General features: G+C 33.4%; 1 protein-coding gene across 10 annotated transcripts in view; it reads right to left on the bottom strand.

Moving 5' to 3' along the window:
- The window catches only part of LOC125671149 (WD repeat-containing protein on Y chromosome-like), a 59978-nt gene that overhangs the window by 11288 nt on the left and 22254 nt on the right, over positions 1-26436 (bottom strand). For 4 of the 10 annotated variants that reach the window (XM_056163255.1, XM_048906637.2, XM_048906638.2 and 1 more), the window contains 8 exons: positions 5471-5720; positions 3455-3601; positions 2839-2901; positions 2279-2507; positions 1979-2025; positions 1284-1421; positions 639-857; positions 172-363 (listed from right to left, as the gene is read on the bottom strand). In XM_056163255.1, coding sequence (XP_056019230.1) covers positions 172-363; positions 639-857; positions 1284-1421; positions 1979-2025; positions 2279-2507; positions 2839-2901; positions 3455-3601; positions 5471-5720 — 1285 coding nt within the window. Of the gene's footprint in view, positions 1-171; positions 364-638; positions 858-1283; positions 1422-1978; positions 2026-2278; positions 2508-2838; positions 2902-3454; positions 3602-5470; positions 5721-13934; positions 14674-19945; positions 20350-22357; positions 22483-23474; positions 24234-24368; positions 24946-26436 lie in introns of those variants that run through there. The other 6 variants (XM_048906635.2, XM_048906636.2, XM_048906642.2 and 3 more) reach the window with 5 other exon arrangements.

The following is a 26436-nucleotide window of genomic DNA, read 5'->3' as shown; positions in this document are numbered from 1 at the left end:
CAATATTATAATTCTATTTCAGTATGTACATCTATTTTCATATTTCTATTTTTGTCACATTTTCATTTAAAATTTTCTCTGATTTCATTTCATTTTTATAAACTCTGACTTTAAATTTACATTTGCATTACATCAAAATATGACATTTTTTTTTTTTTACAATTAACTTACAGCATCTTTGGAATAGCTGAAAACTTGAACCAATCCCTCATGAATTTTGACCCCAATGACCCCTGTGGCATGACCTTGGAGCACTGCCATTGGTTTAGCTGTAACATACGGATTCCATATCCGTACCACGTGATCAAGACTGCCTGTCACTAAGATGTTTAAATTCTTGTTGTGATCAAAAGACTCTATCCCCTGAAAAATACAAAACATTTCAAAACAAAATTTTATTAACAAAGGATGTATTTTCATATTTATACTTATTACTTAACTGCAAGTATTTGTAGTTTCATGTTAAAACCAAAGCAGCCTATAGTTACTGTAAACACAATTCATTCTCATCTGAATACGTGTGATTGCACATTACTACAAGTCATATTTCACAAGACTTAATTTCCATCATCTTGCCATGCTGGATTTCCGTTAATTTATCAAAGTCTATATTTAGGCATTGTTTGGATTTTCATTACCTTGTCAATATTGAAGACATAGGACCTCTTGAAGTCCTTTCGATCAGCAGGGGAGATAACTAAGGACTGCAGTGCACTGCTAGTGGAGGAGATGATGTAATCATTATCTGGTAGATACATGACTTGCTTTACGATATCGGGCAGGACCTGTAGAGAAGGATCTCCGTGGGAAATTTTCTCGTGAGCCACAAACTGTGACTGTTGCCCCTTCTCTATTTCCTGTAATAAAGACAACTTGAATTGATCTTTCAGTATGAAAACAAATTCTGGTATATACTGTAGATTCCTTATTTTACATGTTGTAGGAGTTTCTCTGATAGGGGCCACCCGTGGCCATCAGTTTGTCATTTAATATGGTGAAATGACTCGTACATACACTATGTATGTCAAATTGCGTGTACATGAATTCACATGGGGACTCTATCAATAAAGAGTTTTTACATGTACATTAACAACAGAAAAATAAAAGCGAATAATTTTATTTTGTGAGTGATGCCGCTCGCTAAATTACGCGATAATAAATGTATTATTTTTATCCTGAATCCGCCCATCATGGTTTATGTATTATTTTTATTCTGAATCTGCCCATCGTTGCATACAATTTGACATGCCTGCTAAATTTAGCACTTAGAATAGACAACTTACACTCCAGAAAATTTTCTGGACCCCTTCATCATTCTTGAAAGGTGTCTCAAACAGCTGAGAGACTGGCTTCTTAAATGTGATGGTGTGAATGTAGCCAGTGTCAACTCCAAATATCAGCTTGGAGGGATTACCTGGGTTCTGTGAAATAAAAAGGTGACCATGTGTTAAGTGATTCTCATAATCTTGTAAAGATAACCGATCAAAAAATCTTAATGTATATTCAATTTTTCAAAATTCATTCAATCTGCCAGCTGCACAATACAAGTAGCAAAAAAATCTGGCATTTCATGATGTAATTTCAGTTCTTGAAAGCAAAGAGATTTCTATTGAATTTTTAGTGCTTTTCAACTTTGTTGGGGATTTAAATGGTCATCAATATTTAATTCCATGTCAAATAAAGGACACCTCATGTAAATCAAATTTTGGATGCAGCCCAGTGTGTACAACTAAAGACCATCAATATCAAATGAAAGGAAGTTTGTATACGATATCACTGTTTATTATTCCACATTAGGTACAAAATGTTTTGTTGGGTTTACAATATAACTCTCAGTGATTTAAACAAAATTGCATCTACATAATTAGAAAGAGATTGAATTTCAACTACTCCTGTCCAAAATCTGTGTCAGTTTCATTCTGTAAAAGATCAAAGACACACTATCAAAGTTCAGATTTATGAAAGTTGTATATTTTACCTTCACATCATACCAGTAGTCGAAACAGTAAGGAACATCTGACATGGCTGAAAGGTAACAAGTGTTTGATGTACACCTCTGATGTGATGTATGATGAATTTAACTCACAATCACAACCTCATTCAGTAAATATACCTAAAACCTATATAAATAACTAACACATACTTAGCTAAAATATTACAAATGTAGCACTTCAAATACACTTGAAATTTCACAAATAGTTTATAAATCAATCAATGAGTTACTGTCCAGCAGAATTAGGTAGCTCTTTTGAGGAGAAACATGAATGAAAAATCTCACCAAAGAGTTGGAACTCCTCAAAATGTTGATTTGTGGAGCAGTCATAGAATCTAATATCACGACTCGTGGAGCCAATCACCAGTTTATTACAGTTTGGCAAGAATATGGCATCTGTAACCCAGGTCTTAAACCTCCTCTTTTGACCGGAGGTGTCACTCTCATCATTTGTTATGGAATAATATTTCTCCACATAGTTAAGACTAGGCTGCCATACATTCACTATTCCTTCCTGAAATGAAGCAAAGAATCTATATTTAGAACAACTTTCAAAACCAGAATGAATCCCTAATGTGACATTTCAATAGCTATGAATACAGATAAATAAAATATGTCTATTTTAATGGCTGGGAATTCTGACAGACATGAAAGCGGAATGTAAATATAAGAAATAAACTTCATTTTTGAAAATATGGAGGGTATGAACCTCAACGCTTTATGCCAGCATACTTTTCATAAAGCACTTGTACTAATGCGTTTCATGAAATATGCCAGGTTGAGGCATTACATACATACCCTCATGTATTTTCAAATGTGAAATAAATTCTTTTGAAAGTACTGACTTTGCTGATTGTGATGTATCGAACTGTCCCTGTAGAGGCCACTATCTTTGTGGTTTGCTCTTGCTGGAATATGAAGACAACATGCTTAATATTTTCACAAAAACATTTACTTTGAACAATAAACATGTGAAAACGCAAACTGCTGAAAGCTATTTTAAAATATTCTTTTACAATTTGAATTAAGATACAATGCCTGATTACATGTGATCTGATAAATGCCTTATTATTCATGGCAAATCTTGAACCCCATATATCAGAGATCAAACTATAGATATCATTATGAGTACTAGTGATAAACAAAGAATTAAGGTATACCCTTCCAGATCAAACTATAGATATCATTATGAGTACTAGTGATAAACAAAGAATTAAGGTATACCCTTCAAACTATAAGATATCATTATGAGTACTAGTGATAAACAAAGAATTAAGGTATACCCTTCAAACTATAAGATATCATTATGAGTACTAGTGATAAGAATTAAGGTATACCCTTCAAACTATAGATATCATTATGAGTACTAGTGATAAGAATTAAGGTATACCCTTCAAACTACAGATATCATTATGAGTACTAGAGATAAGAATTAAGGTATACCCTTCCTAAGAGCCCTACCCTGTTGTGTACTATGTGCCGGAGTTTGGGTTCCACAAGAAAGGGGATTTCCCTCTTGGTTCTCATGTAGTCATTTTCTCTGTACAACAGAAGCATGTAAGTGCAGAACTCATTCCAGTCCACATACCCATCTAGGGAGGTGTCGAGCTACAACAAATGACCCCAAAAGTCATACGTTTTAAGTTGTCTACATACACTTAAAATTACAAAAGATTAAATGGATATAAAGAAATGGTAAAAAACACATTAATGTTTGATCAAGAATGCTAGTGCTACTTCACCATGAGAATTAATTCTTTTTGAATGAACATAATGCTTCTTTCATTGCTTAACAAAGATCAATAATGTAATTTTCTGCAAAATTTATCAAATACTTTAACAGGTAACCATTTATCTCCAAAAGATTAGGACAGTAATCCCCATAGGTGCTGTAGTCCTATAACCAGGAAATGTTAGGTGATACTCGGGTGCACCTGTGCACATAAATATCTGAACTGCTACAGAGTTTATAGAACAAGGTAGTATTTTGTTTGAAAAGAGATCTTTCAAAGTTTATTTCAATTTTCAAGCTGCATCCATTCTCCAGCAACCCCTCTTTGATACAAGATGTAACTGCATGCCATTGTAGAATTCATAATACCTCAAAGGTTTTTCTGTTAACGTATCTTTCTGAAGTTAATGTTAGAATAAGTCTTTACATTTAAACAAACACTATTTTAAAGATAGTCCACTATGGTGTCTCAGACACTCATGTAGACTGGATACTTTGTAACTCAGATGGTAAACTTTACAACTTGTGGTAAATCAGATGGTTAACTTTTACACTTTGTGGTAGCTCAGATGGTTAACTTTATAATTTGTGGTAACTCAGATGGTTAACTTTAAAATGTGTGGTAACTCTGATGGTTAACTTTATAATTTGTGGAAACTCAGATGGTTAACTTTATAATTTGTGGTAGCTCAGATGGTTAACTTTACACTTTGTGGTGACTCAAATGGTTGACTTTTACACTTTGCAGTATAGCTCAAATTGTTCACTTTACAATTTGTGGCTCTGATGGTTTGTGGCTCTGATGGTTCACTTTACAATTTGTGGCTCTGATGGTTCACTTTACAATTTGTGGTAACTCAGATGGTTGACTTTATACTTTTTGGTAACTCAGATGGTTGACTTTACACTTTATGGTAACTCAGATGGTTAACTTTATAATTTGTGGAAACTCAGATGGTTAACTTTATAATTTGTGGTAGCTCAGATGGTTAACTTTACACTTTGTGGTGACTCAAATGGTTGACTTTTACACTTTGCAGTAGCTCAGATGGTTCACTTTACAATTTGTGGCTCTGATGGTTCACTTTACAATTTGTGGTAACTCAGATGGTTGACTTTACACTTTGTGGTAACTCAGATGGTTGACTTTACACTTTGTGGTAACTCAGATGGTTGACTTTTACACTTTGCAGTAGCTTAGATGGTTATAACTACACTTTGTGACTCTGATGGTTCACTTTACAATTTGTGGTAACTCACATGGTTGACTTTATACTTTGTGGTAACTCAGATGGTTGATTTTACGATTTATGAGTGACAAGTCAGTTCTGAGTCCAACCTCCATTAACACCTTTCACCTTTCACCTTGTAATAACTAGTGATTGTATGATCAAAAATCAAAAAGTGCAACTCCTTCAGTAGGAACTTTGAATAACTAGAACTGTCTTAATGAGCTTGGTTCAGGATTAAGATGCACTGTCTGGTCACAAATAACCTTTGTGCACAGCATTTGTGCCAAGTATAAGCATCCATTGTCTCCCCATAACAAAGTGGTATAGAAGGGTAGATAGAGAGATGGATAACGCAGAATATAGTCACGAGTGGGGAACACAATACAGGCCTCATTCTCCACTAACAGGGGGGTATGCAGTACGCTGTTTGAAGATACATTTACATCCAAGAATACAAGTAAACAGTGGAAGCCAAGGGCAAGGTTTCTTTTCGTGTACAAACAATTAACCTACCTTTGTAAAGAGTTTTTCCAAATACTCTTCATATTCCTGAGTTCTCAGCACCTGAGCCACAGTGGCCTTGAATTCCTCCAAGTTCATTGCTCCTGGGGTCCTCTTCTCAACCTTGGCAGGGAAGTAGGCTGATCCAGCTTGTTTGACAATATCCTCTGGTCTGTGTTCTTGGAAGGCTTTCATTAACAGGTGAAGGTGGTGGAGTTTGATTTGCTCTTCCAGCCTCTGGGTTTTGTCCTTGTCACTAAAACTATACAAAGACATATCTAATTGATCATTATTCCATTAAGCATCATGGCACTTGCTGGAATTGATGAGTCAATACCTAGATGATGTTAAATTCTTTTTTCAATCTCATATTGCACATGCAAACTTTGAGAATATATGTATCTGCTATGATTAAAACTTTAATGTGCATAACAACCTATATCTTACAAACCAAATAGTCACAGAGAATTTTGTAATCCAACTTCAAGTTCCTGAAATTAACCTTAGCAAGGATAGCCTCAACTTGTAGGCTTTTTAAAATTAGTGTGAACAGAGCTCATGAACCAATTCACATTCCACATCAACAGTATATTCAGAAGTGAATATATCTGAATATCTGTGAAACTTGGTCTTCATGTTTTAGTGGTACTCCCAGAAATTATTTATCTTAATTGCTATAGTTTGTGATTTTCTTGCATAATAAAGGAGGTGTAATTAACAGAATTTTATAACTTTTGATATGTTGAGACATAAATTCAGTTTCATTGTAAACTAAATTTCCGGTCCCTTATAACAGCCAACCATGTCACTTTAAACTGCATAGTTTAAAAATTGTTTAATAAAGTTAAACTTGGCTTGATTTCTTCCATCGTGTTCTACCCCAATGCCCAACCCACTGTGAACTATCAGTATCATGTAATACCCACCCCACTGTGTCCTATCAGTATCATGTAATATGAAAATTATTGTTAAATTCATCTCAACTCTGAAACTTAACTCAAAACTGCAGTGCAGCTTATATGTTATTAATAAATAAATTGGACAAAAGTAAGAAGAAGAAAAACGTAACTGCATGCATGTAAATTGATTTACACAATTAAGAAACCAGAAGCAAATTTAAAGTTGTACTGTTTTGTCAACTGTGTAAAAATTATATCAATTAAGTGTATATTAAAACTATCGCAACTTCTTAGGGAAATCATAGATTTCCAAAATATATGCAAGTTAGTTATCAGTTTTTCTCCATATTCAGTTCGTTGTTTTTCTAAATTCACAAATTACAAGAGACTTGCTGTCTCTTTCACAAACTTAAAAAAAACAAGAGATGTTTATAAAACACATATGCCCCCCATGGTGCAAAATTGAAAAGGGTTATACATACACATCATTTAATTGATAGTAGTATCATCAATTCAAAATATTGAGCAGGCAATATCTTCCTATGTCAAGAGTGAATTGACCATGTGACCTAAAAATCAATAGAGGTCATCTACTCCTTATGCTGTACCAGCTAGTGTACCAAGTTTGGTGTCAATCAAGCAAATAATTCTTAAAATATAGAAGACAGCATATTACTATGTCCATGCAGTTCAACAATTGACTTTTGACCTCAAAATCAATATGGGTCATCTTCTCCTGAAGATGTACCAGTGTACTAAGTTTGATGTCTGTCAAGCAAAAGGGTTATCAAGATATTGAGTGGACAGTATATTACTATGTTCAGTTTGACCTTTGACCATGTGACCTCAAAATCAATAGGAGTCATCTCCTCCTGAATATACACCACTGTACTAAGTTTGATGTCTGTCAAGCAAAGGGTTCTCAAGACATTGAGCGGACAGTATATTACTATGTTCAGTTTGACCTTTGACCATGTGACCTCAAAATCAATAGGAGTCATCTCCTCCTGAATATATACCACTGTACTAAGTTTGATGTCTGTCAAGCAAAGGGTTCTCAAGATATTGAGCGGACAGTATATTCCAATGTCCAGGTTGGCCCTTGACCTTTGACTATGTGACTTCAAAATCAACAGGGGTCATCTTCTCCTGAATACGTACCAGTGTACCAAGTTTGATGTCTGTCAAGCAAAGGGTTCTCAAGATATTGAGCAGACAGTATATTCCAATGTCCAGTTTGACTCTTGACCTTTGATCATGTGACCTAAAAATCAATAGGAGTCATCTTCTCCTGAAGATATACCAGTGTTCTAAGTTTGGTGTCTCTCAAGCAAAGGGTTCTCAAGATATTGAGCGGACAGTATATTCCAATGTCCAGGTTGGCCCTTGACCTTTGACCATGTGACTTCAAAATCAATAGGGGTCATCTTCTCCTGAATACGTACCAGTGTATGAAGTTTGATGTCTGTTAAGCAAAGGGTTCTCAAGATATTGAGCGGACAGTATATTCTAATGTCCTGTTTGATTCTTGACCTTTGACCATGTGACCTCAAAATCAATAGGAGTCATCTTCTCCTGAAGTTGTACCAGTGTACCAAGTTTGATGTCTGTCAAGCAAAGGGTTCTCAAGATATTGAATGGTCAGTATATTCCTATGCCCAGTTTGACCCTTGACCTTTGACCATATGACCTCAAAATCAATAGGGGCCATCTACTCCTTAGGATGTACCAGTGTGCTAAGTTTGATGTTTTTCAAGCAAAGGGTTCTCAAGATATTGAGCGGACATTATATTCCTATGTCCAGAGTAGATTGACCCTTGACCTTTTGACCTGAAAAACACTAGGGGTCCTCTTCTACTCATAACCAACCCACATATGAAATATCATTATCATCAAGTGAATGGTTCTCAAGATATTGAGCGGACAACACATGGTCTACAGACCGACAGTTGCAAAACAATATGCCCCCTCTTTTTCAAAGGGGGGCATAAAAATAACAAACCTAAGTTGGAGAAACTGTTGTGAAACCTGTCTCTTAGTAACATATTTTACACATTTTTTTTTCTTGCTGCTGTACATTTCTATAGTTTGTTTTAGGGAATTAGACAGTCATTGATTTCCTTATGTAATCTCTCTATGCAGTTTGTACGATGTCTGATCTCTTTATATTTGAGATATATGCTCTTTCACATCATTTATTATAAATGACAATTTCATCTCAGAAAGTGTACAGATATCTATTATCATCCAATTGATCAAAAACTAGCATCAGCAAGCTTGTGCAGCATTTTGAGACGTACTTACATAAATCACATTCCGTTTATTTCAGAAGACATTGAGTGCAGGGTCTGATTTCAAAGTTACAGAATTTGTACATGTCTTTTATAAACTTTCTATAGATATCATTTACTTTCCCCACAAAGAGTGCTTGTGAAGCTTACATGAAGGCTCATGCAGTGATTTTAGATACAGACTACCTATTGAGACTTTGGCAGTTGGATTAAAATTCCATTCTACACCACATGATTGGCATTGTGGAAGAAAATTTTGCATTGTCCTTGTTGAGATTGCTATAAATGATATCCACAATATGGCCTCAGGTGTTCCATCAAATATTGGACGTTCACTAATTAATATTATCAAAAAGCACAGACTGAAAGCATCATCTCTATTACACAGTAATCCTAAGAATTAAATTCTAGTGGCAATTAGGCTGCAAAAACTTATGATAATCCTAATATAGACATCTCTTGAATCCCTCTAACACTATACATACTTGATATGAAATTAGTTATAATTTGATTGATTGATTTTATATTGTTTAACGTCTCTCTCGGGAATTTTTCACTCATGGAGATGGGCTGAAGGGCTGCAAATTAAATAGGCCTATGCTCGGCACTTACGGCCTTTGAGCAGGGAGGGATCTTTATCATGCCACACCTGCTGTGACACTGGACTTCGGTTTTCGCGGTCTCATCCAAAGATTGACTGCTTCATTTAGTTGCCTCTTACAACAAGCAAGGGGTACTGAGGACCTATTGTAACCCGGATCCCCACGGGGTAGTTATGATTTGATGTTCAATATAATATAAAATAGCTTACTGTACAATCACTTATTTTTGTGGCCTTACAGGTAACTAAAATTTAATACAGAACTTCGAATTTACCCCAAGGTGCAGTACACATACGAATATTTAATACACAACTACTTATTAAGTACAATTGGCTTCATGCAGTTGGCACATAATTAATAGGTCAAAAGTATTCTACTTTATCAATTTCTATTAGATTCTGTCTTTTGAAACCCACTTCAAACTTAGATGACTCTGTAAACTTGCAACTGACCGTTTATAATCACTTGGTCATACACAAGTGCATTAGTGAGGGTACAAAATCCTCCATTTACACACGATTAGCTTTACTTCACTCAGACTGTTTGTGAAGTCAATGGTGACCAAAGGGCCAGATAAATTGTTTGAAGCACTGAGTATGTATCAATGTTTTATATGTTTCAATTATAATAGATCTATATTCAAACAGACCAGATAGTTAGTTTATAATAAGGTTTTACGCAGAAAGTCCATTAGGCCTCTTGCAGCTTGAGTCCATGAATGATGTTATGAACAGAATATCTCCATTATGCTGAGTAACATCTGACAAGTTGGTTTCACAATGCATATCAATTTAATTAAGTTCAACACACTTAAATGTTGACATAGGACATTCTGTGAAGATTATATGCAGTACATTTTTGCTTTGTTTATTTAGAACTGTAAGCAGAGGTGGACATATTTCAGTCATATTAAGATAAGTTTATTCCAATTTTGGGCCCATAAGGCATACTCTGAACTGCAAAGACATTTTATAAAGAAAGAAATTGCAGAAAAAGATTACAACATTAACTACAAAATACATGTAAATGCAGCATATAGGGAAATAAGTACATATGATTCGCAAATCGGGTGTATTTAAGAAATGAACAGCACTTTTGAGTTGTTCATGGTCAGTATGAACGGATTTGGATTTAATGAGGCAAATTCTGTGAATCGCGTTAGCGATTCACAGAGAATTAATTTGCCTCAAATCCAAATCTGTTCATATTGACCATGAACAGTTCTAAAGTGCTGTTCATTTCTTATATTTATATTCATTTACTAAATCACCGTTTGTTTACATTGCTTCTATTTTGTTGCATTAAAAACTCCTAGCCTCTGTCACAGTTGTATTGTGACATACGTCAACACATAGACATGACGTCACACTTCATCTCGCCCTGCCTTTTATCGACATTGCACAGTGCACTGTATTTTGGAGGTAGGAGACCGCAATATTGGGATGATAATCCAAGTAAATTCACAATCTTAATCCGAAGTGTGACTTGCGGGATCTTTGTAACACATGTTGTATTTTTTCGAATCATTACGCTCTCTCAGTCCCGTGCTTTAACCGTTCATAGTCAATATATCTATATTACAAATCGCATTTTCCTCTATGAACCAACCAATTTCAGCGCGTGACACAATCCATTCACATTGACTATGAACGGATTATGAACTAACTTTTAAGCACGCGACTGAGAGAGCGTAATGATTTGAAAAAAATAGAACATCTGTTACAAAGATCTCGCAAGTCACACCTTTGGATTAAGATTGTAAACTTACGTGGATCATCATCCCAATCTTGTGGTCTCCTACCTCCAAAATACAGTGCACCTTGCAATGTTGATAAAAGGCAGGGTGTGACGAAATGTGACGTCATGTCTATGTGTTGACGTACGTCACAATACCTACTGTGACAGAGGCTAGGAGTTCGTTTTATGCAACAAAATAGAAACAATGTAAACAACAGTGTTTTAGTAAATGAATATAAATATAAGAAATGAACAGCTCAAAAGTGATGTTCATTTCTTAAATGAACGGATTGTGTCGCATGCTGAAATTGGTTGGTTCATAGAGGAAAATGCGATTTGTAATATAAATATACAAAAGTGAATGATATCTAACAATTAACATATGAATAATAAACTTCGAAGTATTTTTGCAGTTTTATAGCATCACCTCTTTCTCTGAAAGTTTTAACTAAATATTAAAACTCAATTTGACAATTACTGGTTTGTCTTCATTCATCATCAACCAAAATCATAAAATAATCAATAGATAAAATTTTTGCTGAGCTTGTGGGTAATATCATGAAAAACATATTTCTTTCTTCAACATAGAATGGGCAATCAGCACAATTTTCAATTTGAAGCACAATGTCATATTGCTTCAGACAATACAGATCCAACACTTGCCCGCCTCTCAAACCTCTGCATATCACAACCATATCAACTGCAACTTTGAGGGGGAAAAGGTACATATAAGGCAAACATTGTGCCCCATGTTTTCCAAAGCAAAACGAATGTAAAATTTTAAGAAGAAAAAATGCAATTTTCTTCTAAAACCCTAAATTGCTCAAATCTGTGAAAATCTTGTAGCTTCTGAATTTAGACATTTATATTAATGATTGTGATTATGTAGTTTTCTTTTAGGCATCACCAGTTTCATGATTTTAAGTCTATTTTGAAATTTAAAGTTACCATAGAAAATGGGGGCTACATGGGGTCCTTTTCCTATCTTGTCCTTTAATATTACATGTGGTGAAACTAATAGGCCATGTTTAATAATCATATAGAAAAAGTGAACATGCTAGCTTTGGACTGAGTGAAGTCAAGCAGAGAGGGCGAGATCTATCATAAAATGATGGGGCTTCAATAGGCTGGGGTTTGTGATTAAGATACCTTATTTCATTCTAAGTTTGCACAAACATCTTTTCCATCAAACATTTTTTCCATATGTGTACAACATCTTACCAGTTGTAAAGGAATTAAGAAACTTTGGTAAATTTATTAAGAATTCCTTTGAAATTAGAAATACCAATGTATAAGCACAATTTCTATTCTTTCTTGACCTTTATATGATTTTAGATTTATTACATTGTATACTATGTCTATAAGCTGTATTTGCTTTTGACTAATAAACAACTATCTTACATTACAAGGTAAATGTTCAGGATCGTATAAGTGTACTTTAATTTCACTAATATTAATTGTCCACTGGAAGATTTACCAAACATTAATGAAAAGTGGGGCATTTATTCTTATCAAACTGAAAATCATAAGAGAGCTAGCATTGCAGAGACTGAAATTATTTCCCAAACAAAAGATGGGGTATTGTTTGTGTACTTTCTTATGTATTTAGAGTGATGTGCCCTTGAAAAGTATGATTTTTAAAAGTTTGTTATCAACTTATTTGCTAATATATACAGATGGCCTTTTATCAAAATGTAATATGAAATAAGTAAATAAAGTTTACTGTTTTCATATAAAATTCTTTTGGTTCATGGAGACATTACAAAATTTTCCAACTTATAGTAATAGGGTACATTTGTATATTCTAAAGGAATTTTAAGTCAGTACCCTATGATGAAAATGCCATATGGATGATTTATGGATATGTCATTCTCCTTGTATAAAAAGTTCTTGTAATTACAATACTGTATAAGATTTTAAAAGATGTTACTACATACAATATCCCCTGAATAATAATTTGTTACCTGCAAGATTTTAGTTGAAATAAAAATGAGCTCCGCAATACGGGGCATATCCCCTCGCAATGAATGCGTACTAGCTTTTTCTATGAAGTCCCATAGTGATCTTAACCTTTTCAAAATCAAAAGGGTTCTTCCTCTATTGATAACAAAGCTACATGTGAATTATCAAATCAATCAAGCAAAGACATAGCCTGTTTAGAGTGTCTACAAGCTCAGGCAGTATTACACACATACACGAATGGTCTCATATTACTATATCCCATCTCACAATGAATTGAGAGAGGATTATGAATGATCCATTAAACTGTACCATATTTATATAAGCAGAAAAAAAAACATTCTTCCACCCAGTGCTGTATTGAATTTGCCTGTTTCATTTTATTCCTGCCAGAACTCGGTCATTGGTGTATAATTTATACCAATCTAATTAGAATTAGATGTTAGATTTGCTCGCATTAATACTCAATTACATAATAAGCGAGTAATGTGAGCAGATCTAACATATAATTTTAATTAGATTGAATTTATACCAAATTCCCACCAGGCATATGACGTACTTACATAACTCTTTATATCTATCTAAAACTGGTCATCGTTCAAACTGAATGGATTCTACATGTAGTTGGAAATCTCAAGAAATAATTACGTTTAGATTTTGCCTCATTTACGGATGGAGAATTTACAGCCAACAAACTACAGCGCTGAATAAAGAATTTGGGTTAGAATAAAATTGTTGTCTAAGTACACTGAGCATGGTAATCCTGCTATTTTTGTCACAGTGCAAGCTAGAGCATAACCAAGATTTTGTCTACAATCAATGCTGCAACTTGAAACCTCGAACATGTGACGGCATATTTGCCCAACTATACACTTAAGACTGAAAGGTTAATTCATTCATGGAAGTCTATGATAAAATCATATAGATAATGAATAAATCAAGTAGCTCTAATATATCTGCTGCATCCACACTTAAAAATACAACTTGCCTGCAATCCATTTTTGGTATCTTGGTACTCATTATCACTGTTTATTTGATCCAAATAAATCTCCTGATGAATCACATTTTGGGACTATATAAATCCACACATCTATGATTTAAACCAACAACTACCAATTTCTACAATCAGACTCTATAAATTTTTACGGCGCTGAACATGAATATCAGACCTGTAATTTCAGAGCCCATTAAATTCCCATGAATTTATTATTTGATCCCAAAGTTTTTAAAACACTTGAACTCAAAGAGAAAGCAAAAAGCCTTTCTCTCTTTTTCAACAAATTCCATCAAGTAGAACCTTGATAGGACCATATAACACAATAACATTAAGCTTTAACGAAAAGCAGTCAATATGCTGTTGTGAATATATCCCATTAATATCTTTACTCACAAATATGTACATACAGTAATTGATCTTAATGAATGAATGCACTGAAAATCCACAAAGAATTAATTAATTGAAGATTCAATCATGATACTTTAAATTTTACACCAACAAAATACAACTTTTCATTATACAGACGATGATCTCTTATTGAGTAATGAAAACTGGAAGCTAGATTGCTATTATAACTGTTTCTGAATGGGTACTATGGTCCAAATTAATATTTTTTTCAATGTCAAGGTCTGCTCATCTTTCTAAGGCTGACTGACGAGTAAATATCCTCTGCATTGAAATGTCAACACAGGGACAATATGGTCCCACCTAATTATTTTATCCATACACCCAGCAAATTATACTCAGGGGTTCTGCTAAAATAAACTCTTTTGTGTCACACCACCAGTATGGAGTATTCCAATCATCTTTGCAAACAGTAAACTTGACAGTGCAAATCACTTCTTTTTAAATTCAAATCATAATTATGAACAGTCATTATTTTTTGACAGCTATACCATTATATCCTTCGTAGTTGTAACTTTTGAGCAAGCTGTACACATCCTCCCAAAATGACACTGAGCTAGTATAGCAAACAAAAAGTACATCAAGTATCTTAAACAAGAGGCCCATGGGCCACATTGCTCACCTGAGTCACCTTGGCTCATATTTAAAGATTTTTCCTATATATTCGCATGTAAAACTTTGATCCCTATTGTGGCCCCATCCAACTCCCCAGGGCCATGATTTTAACAAACTTTAATCTGCACTATGTCGGGAAGCTTTCATTTAAAATTTCAACTTTCCTGGCTTAGTAGTTTTTGAGAAGATTTTTAAAGATTTTCCCTATATATTTCTATGTAAAACTTTGATCCCCTATTGTGACCCCATCCTATCCTCGGGGCCATGATTTTAACAAACTTCAATATGCACTATGTTAGGAATTAGCTTTCGTGTAAATTTCTACTTTCTTGGTTCTGCACTATGTTAAGAAGCTTTCATGTAAATTTTTGGCCCAGTAGTTTAATTTTGAGAAGAAGATTTTTAAAGATTTTCCCTTTATATTTGTATGTAAAACTTTGATCCCCCCCTTTGTGGCCCCACCCTACCCCTTGGGGCCATGATTTTAACAAATTTGAATCTGCACTATGTCAGGAAGCTTTCATGTAAATCTCAGCTCTTCTGGCCCAGTGGTTCTTGAGAATTAAGAAGATTTTTAAATGACCCCACCCTATTTTTGTGATTATCTCCCCTTTGAAGGGGACATGACCCTTCATTTGAACAAACTTGAAAGCCCTTCACCCAAGAATGCTTTTGGCCAAGTTTGGTTGAAATTGGTCCAATGGTTCTGGAGAAGAAGTCGAAAATGTAAAAAGTTTAAAGACAGATGGACAGACGACGGACAACAGGCGATCAGAAAAGCTCACTTGAGCTTTCAGCTCAGGTGAGCTAAAAACTAAATAGACCTATCTTAATTTTGTCGAATTTAAGATTTACTGAAACCCAACTTATACAAGATGTCTCAGGAAAAATAATTATGCCCAAGACCTATAGCTATGGATATATTTTCTCATGGTAATTAAAAGTTACATACAGGGTAAAATAGACAACCTAAGAATTGGTTTTGATCTTCCACTTAATCTTTTGTAAAATGATAGCCTGCCATGTAGAGACATAATACACCCATTCTGACAATGATTCAATCACAACATAATTACCTCTACTCTATATATATATATTTAATTCTATGACAATCATGGCATTACAAAAGCAATATGTTGGCAAATGCTTAAAAAACTTCTAAATTTGATTTTTAATTTAATGATAGAATCTTCAGAATTGTTCAGTTTGAATATACTGATATATAAAATACACGTACAATGACGTAAAAATATTAAAAGTTCAGTGTTCAATCAGCAAGGTTGTGATCTTCATAATTCTTTGTACACAGGCAGTGCTAGTAAATTGAGAAATTTAACACGGCGACACGATATATGAAATACGATAATCAGTGATCATGCTCTTTTTACACCAGAGATTGATATCTCTGGGTACTTTAAATAGTGAAATATCCATTTCTCATGATATACATATAATTATATTTATACATTTCCAATCTTTTTGCCTTCGATATCTTTCCCAACTGTTATGACAGCCATTTCCTCATGAATGCGATGCAGATGTGAACAATATGTGCAACAAGCACAGCAGATGCAAGCAGACAAGGATTGGTATGAGGAGAAATTTTGTGTGTATTGGCAAGAATTACAATATGGGCTAGGTAATGGAGTTACCCCGAGTTTTTGAGCTTTACAAATATATATACAGGAGTATTTTTCTGTGATAACCCAACTTACTTCATATAAAGAGCAAGAAATGCCATCACAATTAAGTAACAGTCTGAAGTAGAAAAAGATTAAACCCCATCCAAACCAATACGCCGGTTTCGAGATACGTCAGAGTTATTTCCCTTTGGAGAACTCTCGTACATAGTAAGGCGCGAAAGAATTTGTTTACTCGCGGGAGTGGGACAGATATTCATCACAGCGTAAGTGAATGTACTCAGTAAGTTTCTCATACGCTGTTTGATAACCCGAATTCGACTGATACACAAACTAAGTAAGTGATAAGTATTTAGGGAGTAATTAAATACATAGAATTCTTATCCTATCACGTTATTTCGCTGGTCATAAGTACCATATCCAAGATATTTCTTGCAAATATGACATTGTTTGTATGTTTCCTCTTCGGTAAAACATTTCTTTCGATAGTATTTAGTATCTCCCACATTTACATATTTAAAGAGAAGCCGCTTTTAATACATTTCATCGTCTTCCTCGTTGGCTGCATATCCACTCTGTCCCACTTAGGCATTCAAAGTTCCACTAAATGCACCTCCTATACAGAAGAGTTCGTATCTCGAAACTGGCGTATTGCTTATTACTCTTGAAAAAGAGACATATTTGGCAAAACATTTACTACCCATGTTACTAAAATGACCTCTAAATCAAATTACATTCATGCATTACATTGACTGGAATCGGTCATATTTGAGAGGGACTCTTTGGGTGAGCCTGAAGATTGGGATGCGATTTCACGAATTATGGATTGTATACATTGAAATATGATATAAAGACTAGCTTCACTTTATGTGTAAAATGGTCCTTGTAAAAATCCATGTTAATGCGTAATTTTAATAATAAAAGGGAAATTTCCTACTTTTATTTAATATCGATAAAACATTTCTTCAACAGAGTTTATGGACGAATTTGTAATTCATGGGAAAGTACATGTCACATTTTGATATCTAATGTAAACAGTTTGAATATGAGCCACACCCACCAATCCAAAACCTAAATAATGTGTATCAAGTATTGACAATGTTAATTCTTATACACACATTATATGAATATTAGATCGCAGGTGCAATTGCTGACTATATATACACAATTTTGAAATATATCTCCTATTTTGGGCTATATTGAAATAAAACTTTCATAAAAAGGCTATAATGGAATTCTCTGTGATATAATGTACAAACCACTAAATATTACATCATAAAATTTTAATTACAATACACATTCTAAATATTTTTTATGCCAAATACTCAAAATCAACAACCTTATTGGATTATTTGGTAGGGTGGGTGGGGTGTCACAAAGCCAAAAACATATGAAAGTTATCTTTTTAGTATTTTGTTGAGGTTTCTTTTTAGTATTTTGTTGAGGTTTTTAACCTGTATACTGGGCATGGCTTCCTATACCCCCCACCCCAATTTTTTTTTTTTATCAAATATATAATGATTTCAAAGTAATTCTCTGACCATCAATGATTAATGAAAATAAAACAATAGTCAAATAATCAGATTTGTTTTTGATATCATTTTCTATTTTTGTATTATTAAGCACACAAGTTAGTTTATATATACAATGTTTTGCTTTTGATATCATTTTCTCATTTTTTACACTATTAAAGCTTGAGATAAAAGCACACAGATATGTTTATACATTGTTTTGTGACCAAACATTTAATTATTTGTCTTTTTGTAACTTTAACCGTAATTCTATTGTTAAACTATATATTTCATATTTAGGACTGATGAAAGCGCTATACATGTAGCTAAGACAATTTAGGTCAAAGATTTCGTGTACAATAACAATTATACACCTCTTCAAATAACTATTCAATAATTAAGCAAAAGGCAATCAAAACAAAGGCAGTCTAAACAAAAATAACATTAAAAAAATCAATAAAGCAATACTTGTTTTCTATATGTACATGTAAGAAATTCATAATTAAAATGCAATTAATATGTGTATTTCATCGCGAAAAACACAAGTCAATTCATTGGGAATGCATCATTGATCAAGTTCCATCAGAGAAGTCTGGACAGAGATATTCGCATGTCAACATCCAATACAAATACTGGTAAATATTTAAACAAGAGCTTGTGCCATTAAGATTAATAGGAAAATCAAAAATGTCACAATGTTACTGCTTAACATTACAAAAGGTTGAATTCATTTAATGATTCTGGTAAACACTAAAATTCTTCTAGCCATTCTACCCTGGTAATAAATGGAAAATTCTCCCTTTTTTATTTAAATGTTTGGTCTTTATTGAATTTACCATGTTGAGAGCATTTCAATATGACATTATTCATACAAACCTCAGCTGTTACAATTTCAGTAATCAATACATGTAAATTGTGTGGTTATATAGACAATACATCTTTTACCATATACCACATTTATCCTAATAATTCTGATGTCACATTTGAATATTATAGGACCAAACTAGGCAAACACTTATAACACTAGCTGATATACTGTACCACATAAAATTTTGATAACCTTTGGTAACCTTTATTGTGCTGTAATATACCAATCAAAAAAGTAGCGATTATTGATACTCAACTGTCATCTGAGTAAAATTAGCAGAGCACATTATCAGGGCCTCAAAAAACACTGGAAATCTCACAATACAGCATTCTTTTTTTAATTTAAAAATTGATGGTAAATGATTTTTATTTCAAAATTTTACTATCTTATTGTGTACTTCAAACAGAACCATTACTTTTAAAGAATAGAAGCCTTCATTGTTTGAATCATGGGGGTGTCAAAACTAGTTAGCACGTAAAATCTGCATAAGTCACCAGCAAATCCCCTATAATTAAATTTAAAAAACTAAATATTTATATTTTATACCTATATTTAGTCATTCAATTTGTTAATTGCATTTTGAATTGAGGGGGGGGGGGGGGGGGGGGTTGTTGTTCTCTTTTTATAATAAAAATTAGGTTTTACTTTAAGCTAAAATGTCAGTAACGGCTTCTATTTCATCATAGCTAGGTTTATTACAGACAACATACTGATATAAGTAACTTATAAGAAAAATGCTTTATTTTGTGTTCATTCTTTTATTAGTCCAGCTTCACAACTAATGGGTACATAAAAATAACATTAAATTGATTCAGAAGTATACTTCTCAATTACTTGAACCTTTTTAAATGGGTATGTATGTTCTGAGTATACAATTTTCCACTGGCCGGAACACTATATAACTATGGAACAATATAACTACAATTATTATTGTACCCATATTAATGAGAGTGAAAAACTTACACACTGCTGTCAAAAGACACAGATTTTGGTCCTAGTTCCATTGGAGCAGCCATTTCCTTTCTTTTAATCCAATAAAACCCCGAAATTTAACAATTTTCACAAAATTCTAAATTTTCAAAGTCACAAAACACTTCACATCCTGTATATTATTTGAAGAATGAAACTTCAAATGTTTAAGGAGTTGAAGAATATGTCACAAAAACAAACATGGCCATTGATATCGAGGGGGGGCAAGCATTGATTAAAATAACAATTAAACAGTTAAAGAGTGTTGGCCACAGTCAATCAGTTCCAGTTAATGGATTTTAAAGGGCTCATTTTCCACCTACAGTCAGCACGGAGTGAAACCTATTCACGGACTTTTGACATTAGTATCAGCTTACACTTTCAACCATATGCACAGTAAAGAGAGACTAAGTCCATACAATTCAATGAAATTAAAATCCTTATCTGTGGAAATAAGACGGACAATTGCAATACAATTTTAACAAAAATTAAAACATAATTGAATTATTCAAACTCATACAGCATGATATTAAAATGCCATACAAAGAACAACATCAAGCTTGTTCAAAGGGTCAATACACAAATTTAATTTAGAATACTTGTTTTTGAATACCTGCATTGAAAGTATTGTAGGGGGTGTTGATTTAAATGTGAAACTGTAAAAATACTGCTAGCAATAATCAACAAGAGAGACTTTATTCCTACGTCGTCATGACAAAAAAACAAAGGAGGACTAATGTCATAAGAGACTTATTAAAACTTTCACATTAATTTCTTGAATGGCAGTCGATTTTTGACACAATGAGAATACTTTCCCATCGCAGGAATTAATGAATATTAACTAAAGCAAATCTAACATGATGAACTGCCCATTCTGTCGTGTTTATCTTTATTCCAATTTGCTTGTTGAAATTGAGTGTAATAATTTTTCTCCCTCCCCCTTTTTTTAAATTTCACTAAAATCTAACTGACAGTTGGAGCCCTATATATTGATCATTGATCATTGATAATTGCCTTATGCCTTCTTGTTTGTTCTCTTTCTATAAGCAGTAAGTTTAGGAAAGATACATGAACATATCAATTTACTATATATTTACCTATATTTTGATTGGTATATTTGTTACAGTAAATTACAGGTAGCTACAAAGATGCATTAAACAATATAACGATATTCAGGCTATGACATACAAATGGTACTTTGATGAACTAAAAATGAATTTAAGCTATGGCTAAAAAATATAATTATATAAATGTACATGTTATCAATGATTCGATCCTATAGCGTTAGTAAAAAGAAATCTTGGGACAAACAGACTGACAACCTAAATCCACAGACAGGGAAGTAACATATTTCACCTGAATCAACACTACTTATATGTCGTTCAGAGTTATTTTAAGGAACAAAAGATAATATATCATCTGAATGGCTCTTCAAACCTCAGGGGCCTCTTGGTGTACTTATCATTACGGTACTTATATAGAACTGGTATATCAGTCTTCTCAGTAAGTACAGTACTTGTCTTACAGGGACTATCACTATAGGCTAAACATTATACATCTGAATGTCATCCTCCATATATACTCAGATAAGATATGCTAAGAATATTTGCTCAAGATTCGTTAGTGATAATCCTATGCAATTTCAATGTATCTGAGGTAACTGTATTTTTGATACCCTGGTTGTGAATAAGTTTTAAATTTCTGCATTTGTTATTAATAAAATGACAATTTTCAGTCACTAATATGTATTCTATTGTTATCACTTTCAATAAAATAACAAAGCTATGGGACTGAGAAAAGCGATTTCCTAAAATAGTATATTTTATAAAGATTGAGAGCATTTAAATTGTATTTCTTGATAAAAACACCCACTTTTTGATTTGACTCAAACAATCATATTGGAAAAATGAGAGTCAACTCATATAATGCACTCAGTTTCACTGATGAAAAATACTTCATAAAATGTTTCACATAAAATATCAAAATTACACCAAACTCTTTGCACAGTGTATGACTACTATTATATATAAGATACATCAGTATTTATTGTGCAGTATATAGATCTTTACTTGCTAAACCTTGATTAGTCTAAGTACTCATGGGTTGTTCATCGAAAGGATCTCCCATATCAATAGTTTTAAAAATAAACTTTATTTCAAACAACGACATGCAAATATACATACCCCTAATCTTTTTTCAAAACATTTCCAATAATAGGTTAAGAACATGTCAAACAAATGTTAGCCTACTTATTTTTTTTTTTAAAGATTGCCATCACTTTAGCAAAAATACAACTTGGAAAAAAAGTTTTTCAAAATCAAGCAAACCAATAGATGCAGATTACACTATATGACATCATGGTGTCATTGTATAAGGATATTATTACAATCAACTGTGATGTTTTACCTGTCGTCCGCCATGCTACATTCCAACAGTGTTTTAACATAATCTGTTTGCAGACCAATTATCCCTATGATACCTGCCCCGCAATCAATGTACTACATGAAAACCTCTGTGTGCTCTAGTCCTACAATATCTTCCTCTCTCAAATCAATTACTCGTTCTCACATGAAGAGCCCTCCATCTCATCTCAGCAAAATACAGACACTGTAAAAGCAGGCTTCCCAAGCAAAAGTTGAAAAGCATGCAAAACATTTTTTCCCCACATTTGCCAAAGTTAGGTTTAAATTTAACTGGTCAATTAACTATGAATAGTTTGAATAACATGACACTTTGCACATGATGCTTCTTAGTTTATCCAGTTTTCTATGAGGTAAGCAATCATTTTTTAGAAGCATATATTCAATTAACTCTTTAAAACTCTGGAATGGCCACAGCTAGCCTCAAGCTTGCAATATTTTGTGAAATTTCTGAATGGACTGCCTGTTTTTGAAGTCAAATAAAGAGCATGGCATTATTCAATGAGTTTGAATAAATGTATGCATATAATGAGTATAAATGTTTAATTTTCACCATACTCTTGCAATTCATTGATTTTAAAACTGTTTTCACAGTGCCTATAAAACCCAAAACTTCCTTTAAAGTATAGCTTTTATTGCCAATTTCATCAATTTATCCCACAAACCCTTCAGTGATGTATAACATTTCTATATTGATGTGTGAAAAGGCACAGCCCATCAGAAGTCTAATGGTTCAATCTGGTAAAATATATTCAACATTTCTCCAAGAGAAGTAAAGGTGTTTTCATAATAACTGTTGAGAAGATTTCAAAAATACTTTCAAAGGTTAAACATTCATTACTAAACAAATAAATTTTTATTGATTAAAGTTTAAGTAGTGTAAGTACACAAATCCATTCAGAATCTACTCATTAAGTTTTACTGAAGGCCCAAACACACAGCTGTGATATTGTAAAATTTTGCATTTTCATTCAACACCTGCATTTTTCAAAACTCTAAAATTAAATTCACTGTAAAAATTATCTTTCTCTAACTGAAAGGGATTTCATGAGAGTAGAATGGAATAAGGGAGATTACTCCTACATACAGAAAAACTTGCATACCTGGTGGTTTCATCATCCGAGTCTGAATTATGTTTCTTTTCCTTTTCCTTCAATATTTTTGCATACAATTGCGATGGAATCATATCATTGATTTCCTCCATCCAATCTTCCTCGTCTGAATCCTCCCAGAGATCAGAATATTCCTCCTCTGAACCACCTAGCAACTGAGGCACATCACCATTCAAACCAGGAGCAGAGTGCAGCTCGCGCACTTTACTAAATGACACAAACTCCTGAGGTGGTGGGAGGGATAAAGGGGAGGTAATCTCCCTCTCACTGGAGTGGTCCATAGGCCAGTTGATGTAAACTGGCTGAGAGGTAGTATGAGCAGGTGTTTGTTTTGGAAATTTTTCCATAATTGTTACGTAATTCCTAAATCCTAAAACAACTATGTAAGACTTTGCCTCAAAGGGGAAAACTTTGCAGATCAAAACCGATACCCAGTCCTTTTTACATTCTCTAGCACATGTAGTTCAATAAACAGTGATATTGAGATAATCTGGTTTCACACGACTGAAATCTTTTTGTTTGTCCCTCGTACCTTTTAGCAAGTTAGATAAAAATTACCAAGTCCTTTATGGTCAAAATCTGATAAAAGTTTAACTCACAGACAGAATATACACACTTGTTTATATAAGAAGTTTCTTCAAGAATCTTTACACAAACTTTCAATTTACGTCAATTCAGGTACCAATCAATGATTGATTTATTTGTTCTTCTCCAGAGTACCCAGCTTCCACTTTTTAAAACTTGCACAAGCTGAAGAATAAAATTTAAAATAAGGCAAATTCAAATAAAATGTTTAATACTTCCAAAGGTATTGATCTCTGTTTCAGTAGTTTAAAATCAATTCAGTCCCCTTCTTTTGTGAAATGATTACAAAATCACACTTACTCACTCCGTATCTTCCAAATCTTCAGAATTTTAATCATGAAAATTCGATGAATGAACGAAATGAAATTCCACTTATTGATACCCAAATGGTTTCAAACAAAAGCATAATTTAATCCTAAATCTGATTGTGTCACAGAGTGCAGTGTTTCAATCAGGCCTTGAAAATCAAATGTGCACCGCTGAATGCAGTCATCAAATTTCAGGAAGAAGAAAATCCAAACATGATAGAAATCCACCCATCGATTTATTGCCAGAAAGTGAAAAAATCACAGGCATTCCACAACCCCATGAAATTTATATCTCTGTTTCCTCTCACAAAAAGTCCCAAAAGTCAGACACAGGGCAGATCCGGAATAGATAAGTTAGAGCTCCAATGAAACCTGGGTGTTTGCCTGTAAATCCCTTTTTATCTGACACCGACTTATGGAGACAGTAATTATTCTTCAGTTGTCAATATATCCCAAATTTTTAAACATATTGTCATTGTTACCTTGATAATGTCAAGTATGGTGAGAAAACTATGAAAGCTGATCAAGGAGACCCATGTGAAAGAGTCATGAATTCTGTGGGTATTATCATTTCAATCATGCGTTTTGTTACACAAGTGCATTAAGGAGGTACTCTTTTCAAATTTGATTTTCTGAACTGGCAGTCCCAATCTGAATTGTTCTGTCTTCTATCAGAGTTTAGCTAATGTCAAATCTTATTACATTTGAATTCAATGTGACATTGGTAAATATGGGGGTAAAGTGCTCTAATATTTTCTTTGGAGTTCATTAAAAAGTTATAGCCTTTGTGGAGCATTTCAATAAGGAACTTGTACACATCATTGTCCTGTGTAGTAATTTAATTTGGTAATTCTTTTTCCAAACATTCAGCTCGAAGGTCATCAAGTTAGAACATTGCAAGAAGACAGTTTCAATTTAATTGACAACAATTATCCAATACCTTTAAAAATATCAAGTTTAAGTTACTTTAAGTTGCTAAAGATTTCAACTCGCAACATTAAAATTGTTTGTCCTCAACCAGAATTCACCTTTTTAGAGGTAGATATTCATCAAAAACAAAATTCAAGTGATCAACAGACTACCATTTTTCCTCATAAAATAAAAACATGATATTCAAACATGAAATCCTGATGATGTTTTTTATGTTTGTCTTAGGCACTTCAAAAGATCATGCTACATTGGAAGTTTGGTGCATCAGTCATACATTCCTCAGCAATGGTTGATAAAATTTTTTTGGGAATTACTTGTTCTTGTTCAATTCTGTAGTGTATACCTTTGATGTTCAGTAGTTGATTGTCAGGTACAGTGATGAAATAATACATGTTGTTATTACACATGATATTTATGATTATACTATTAAAACCCACCTTCGACTTCACGTGGATCATTTGTTGAACAGCCATACAACCAAAAACTATATCATTCAGCAATGACCTCATGAAAAATACAATCAGCAATAAAATATTTTGAACAAGGGTACCAGATTTCCGTCACAACTTATGTAAAGGCATTTTTATTTTTAAAAGATGTTTGTTTTTTATAACATTGATTAACAAATATGACAAAAAATGTCATGAGTTGTAGAACTTTACTTAAGGTAGTATTCACCATCATCAAGCTGTGACATATTCTTTCTTTTGTAAAGTTGCAGGGATTGAAATTAACTTTCTTAACTACTAGCACATTTTAGTCAGTGGATTTTTTTCTACTAGCAAAACTGAATTTTCACTATCATTTTTCAAGTTATTATTCTCAGTGCTTTTTTAGGAAGTAATTTTAAAAATAAAAATGCTTCTATGTCTACACAAAATTAAAGTACGATAATAAGATTGAAATTTAAAGTTCTTTCTTTAATTGAAACAAGCCAAGTACAGGAATTGTATGAATGTGTATATTCATTTACGAAAATGCAACACTTTGCGCTGGCATACTTCACAAAGCACATTAGCACTTCATGAAAAGTATGACGGCATCAAGTTGTTGTTTGTTTAATGTCCCACTGGAGAATTTTCCACTCATATAGAGATGTCTCCATTGCTGGTAAAGGGCTGCAAAATGTA

The sequence above is a fragment of the Ostrea edulis genome, chromosome 4 (genome assembly GCF_947568905.1).
Source record: "Ostrea edulis chromosome 4, xbOstEdul1.1, whole genome shotgun sequence".
Classification (NCBI taxonomy): Eukaryota; Metazoa; Mollusca; class Bivalvia; order Ostreida; family Ostreidae; genus Ostrea; species Ostrea edulis.
The sequence above is the reverse complement of the archived record's forward strand: the minus strand, read 5'-3'. Positions and strand labels throughout refer to the sequence as shown.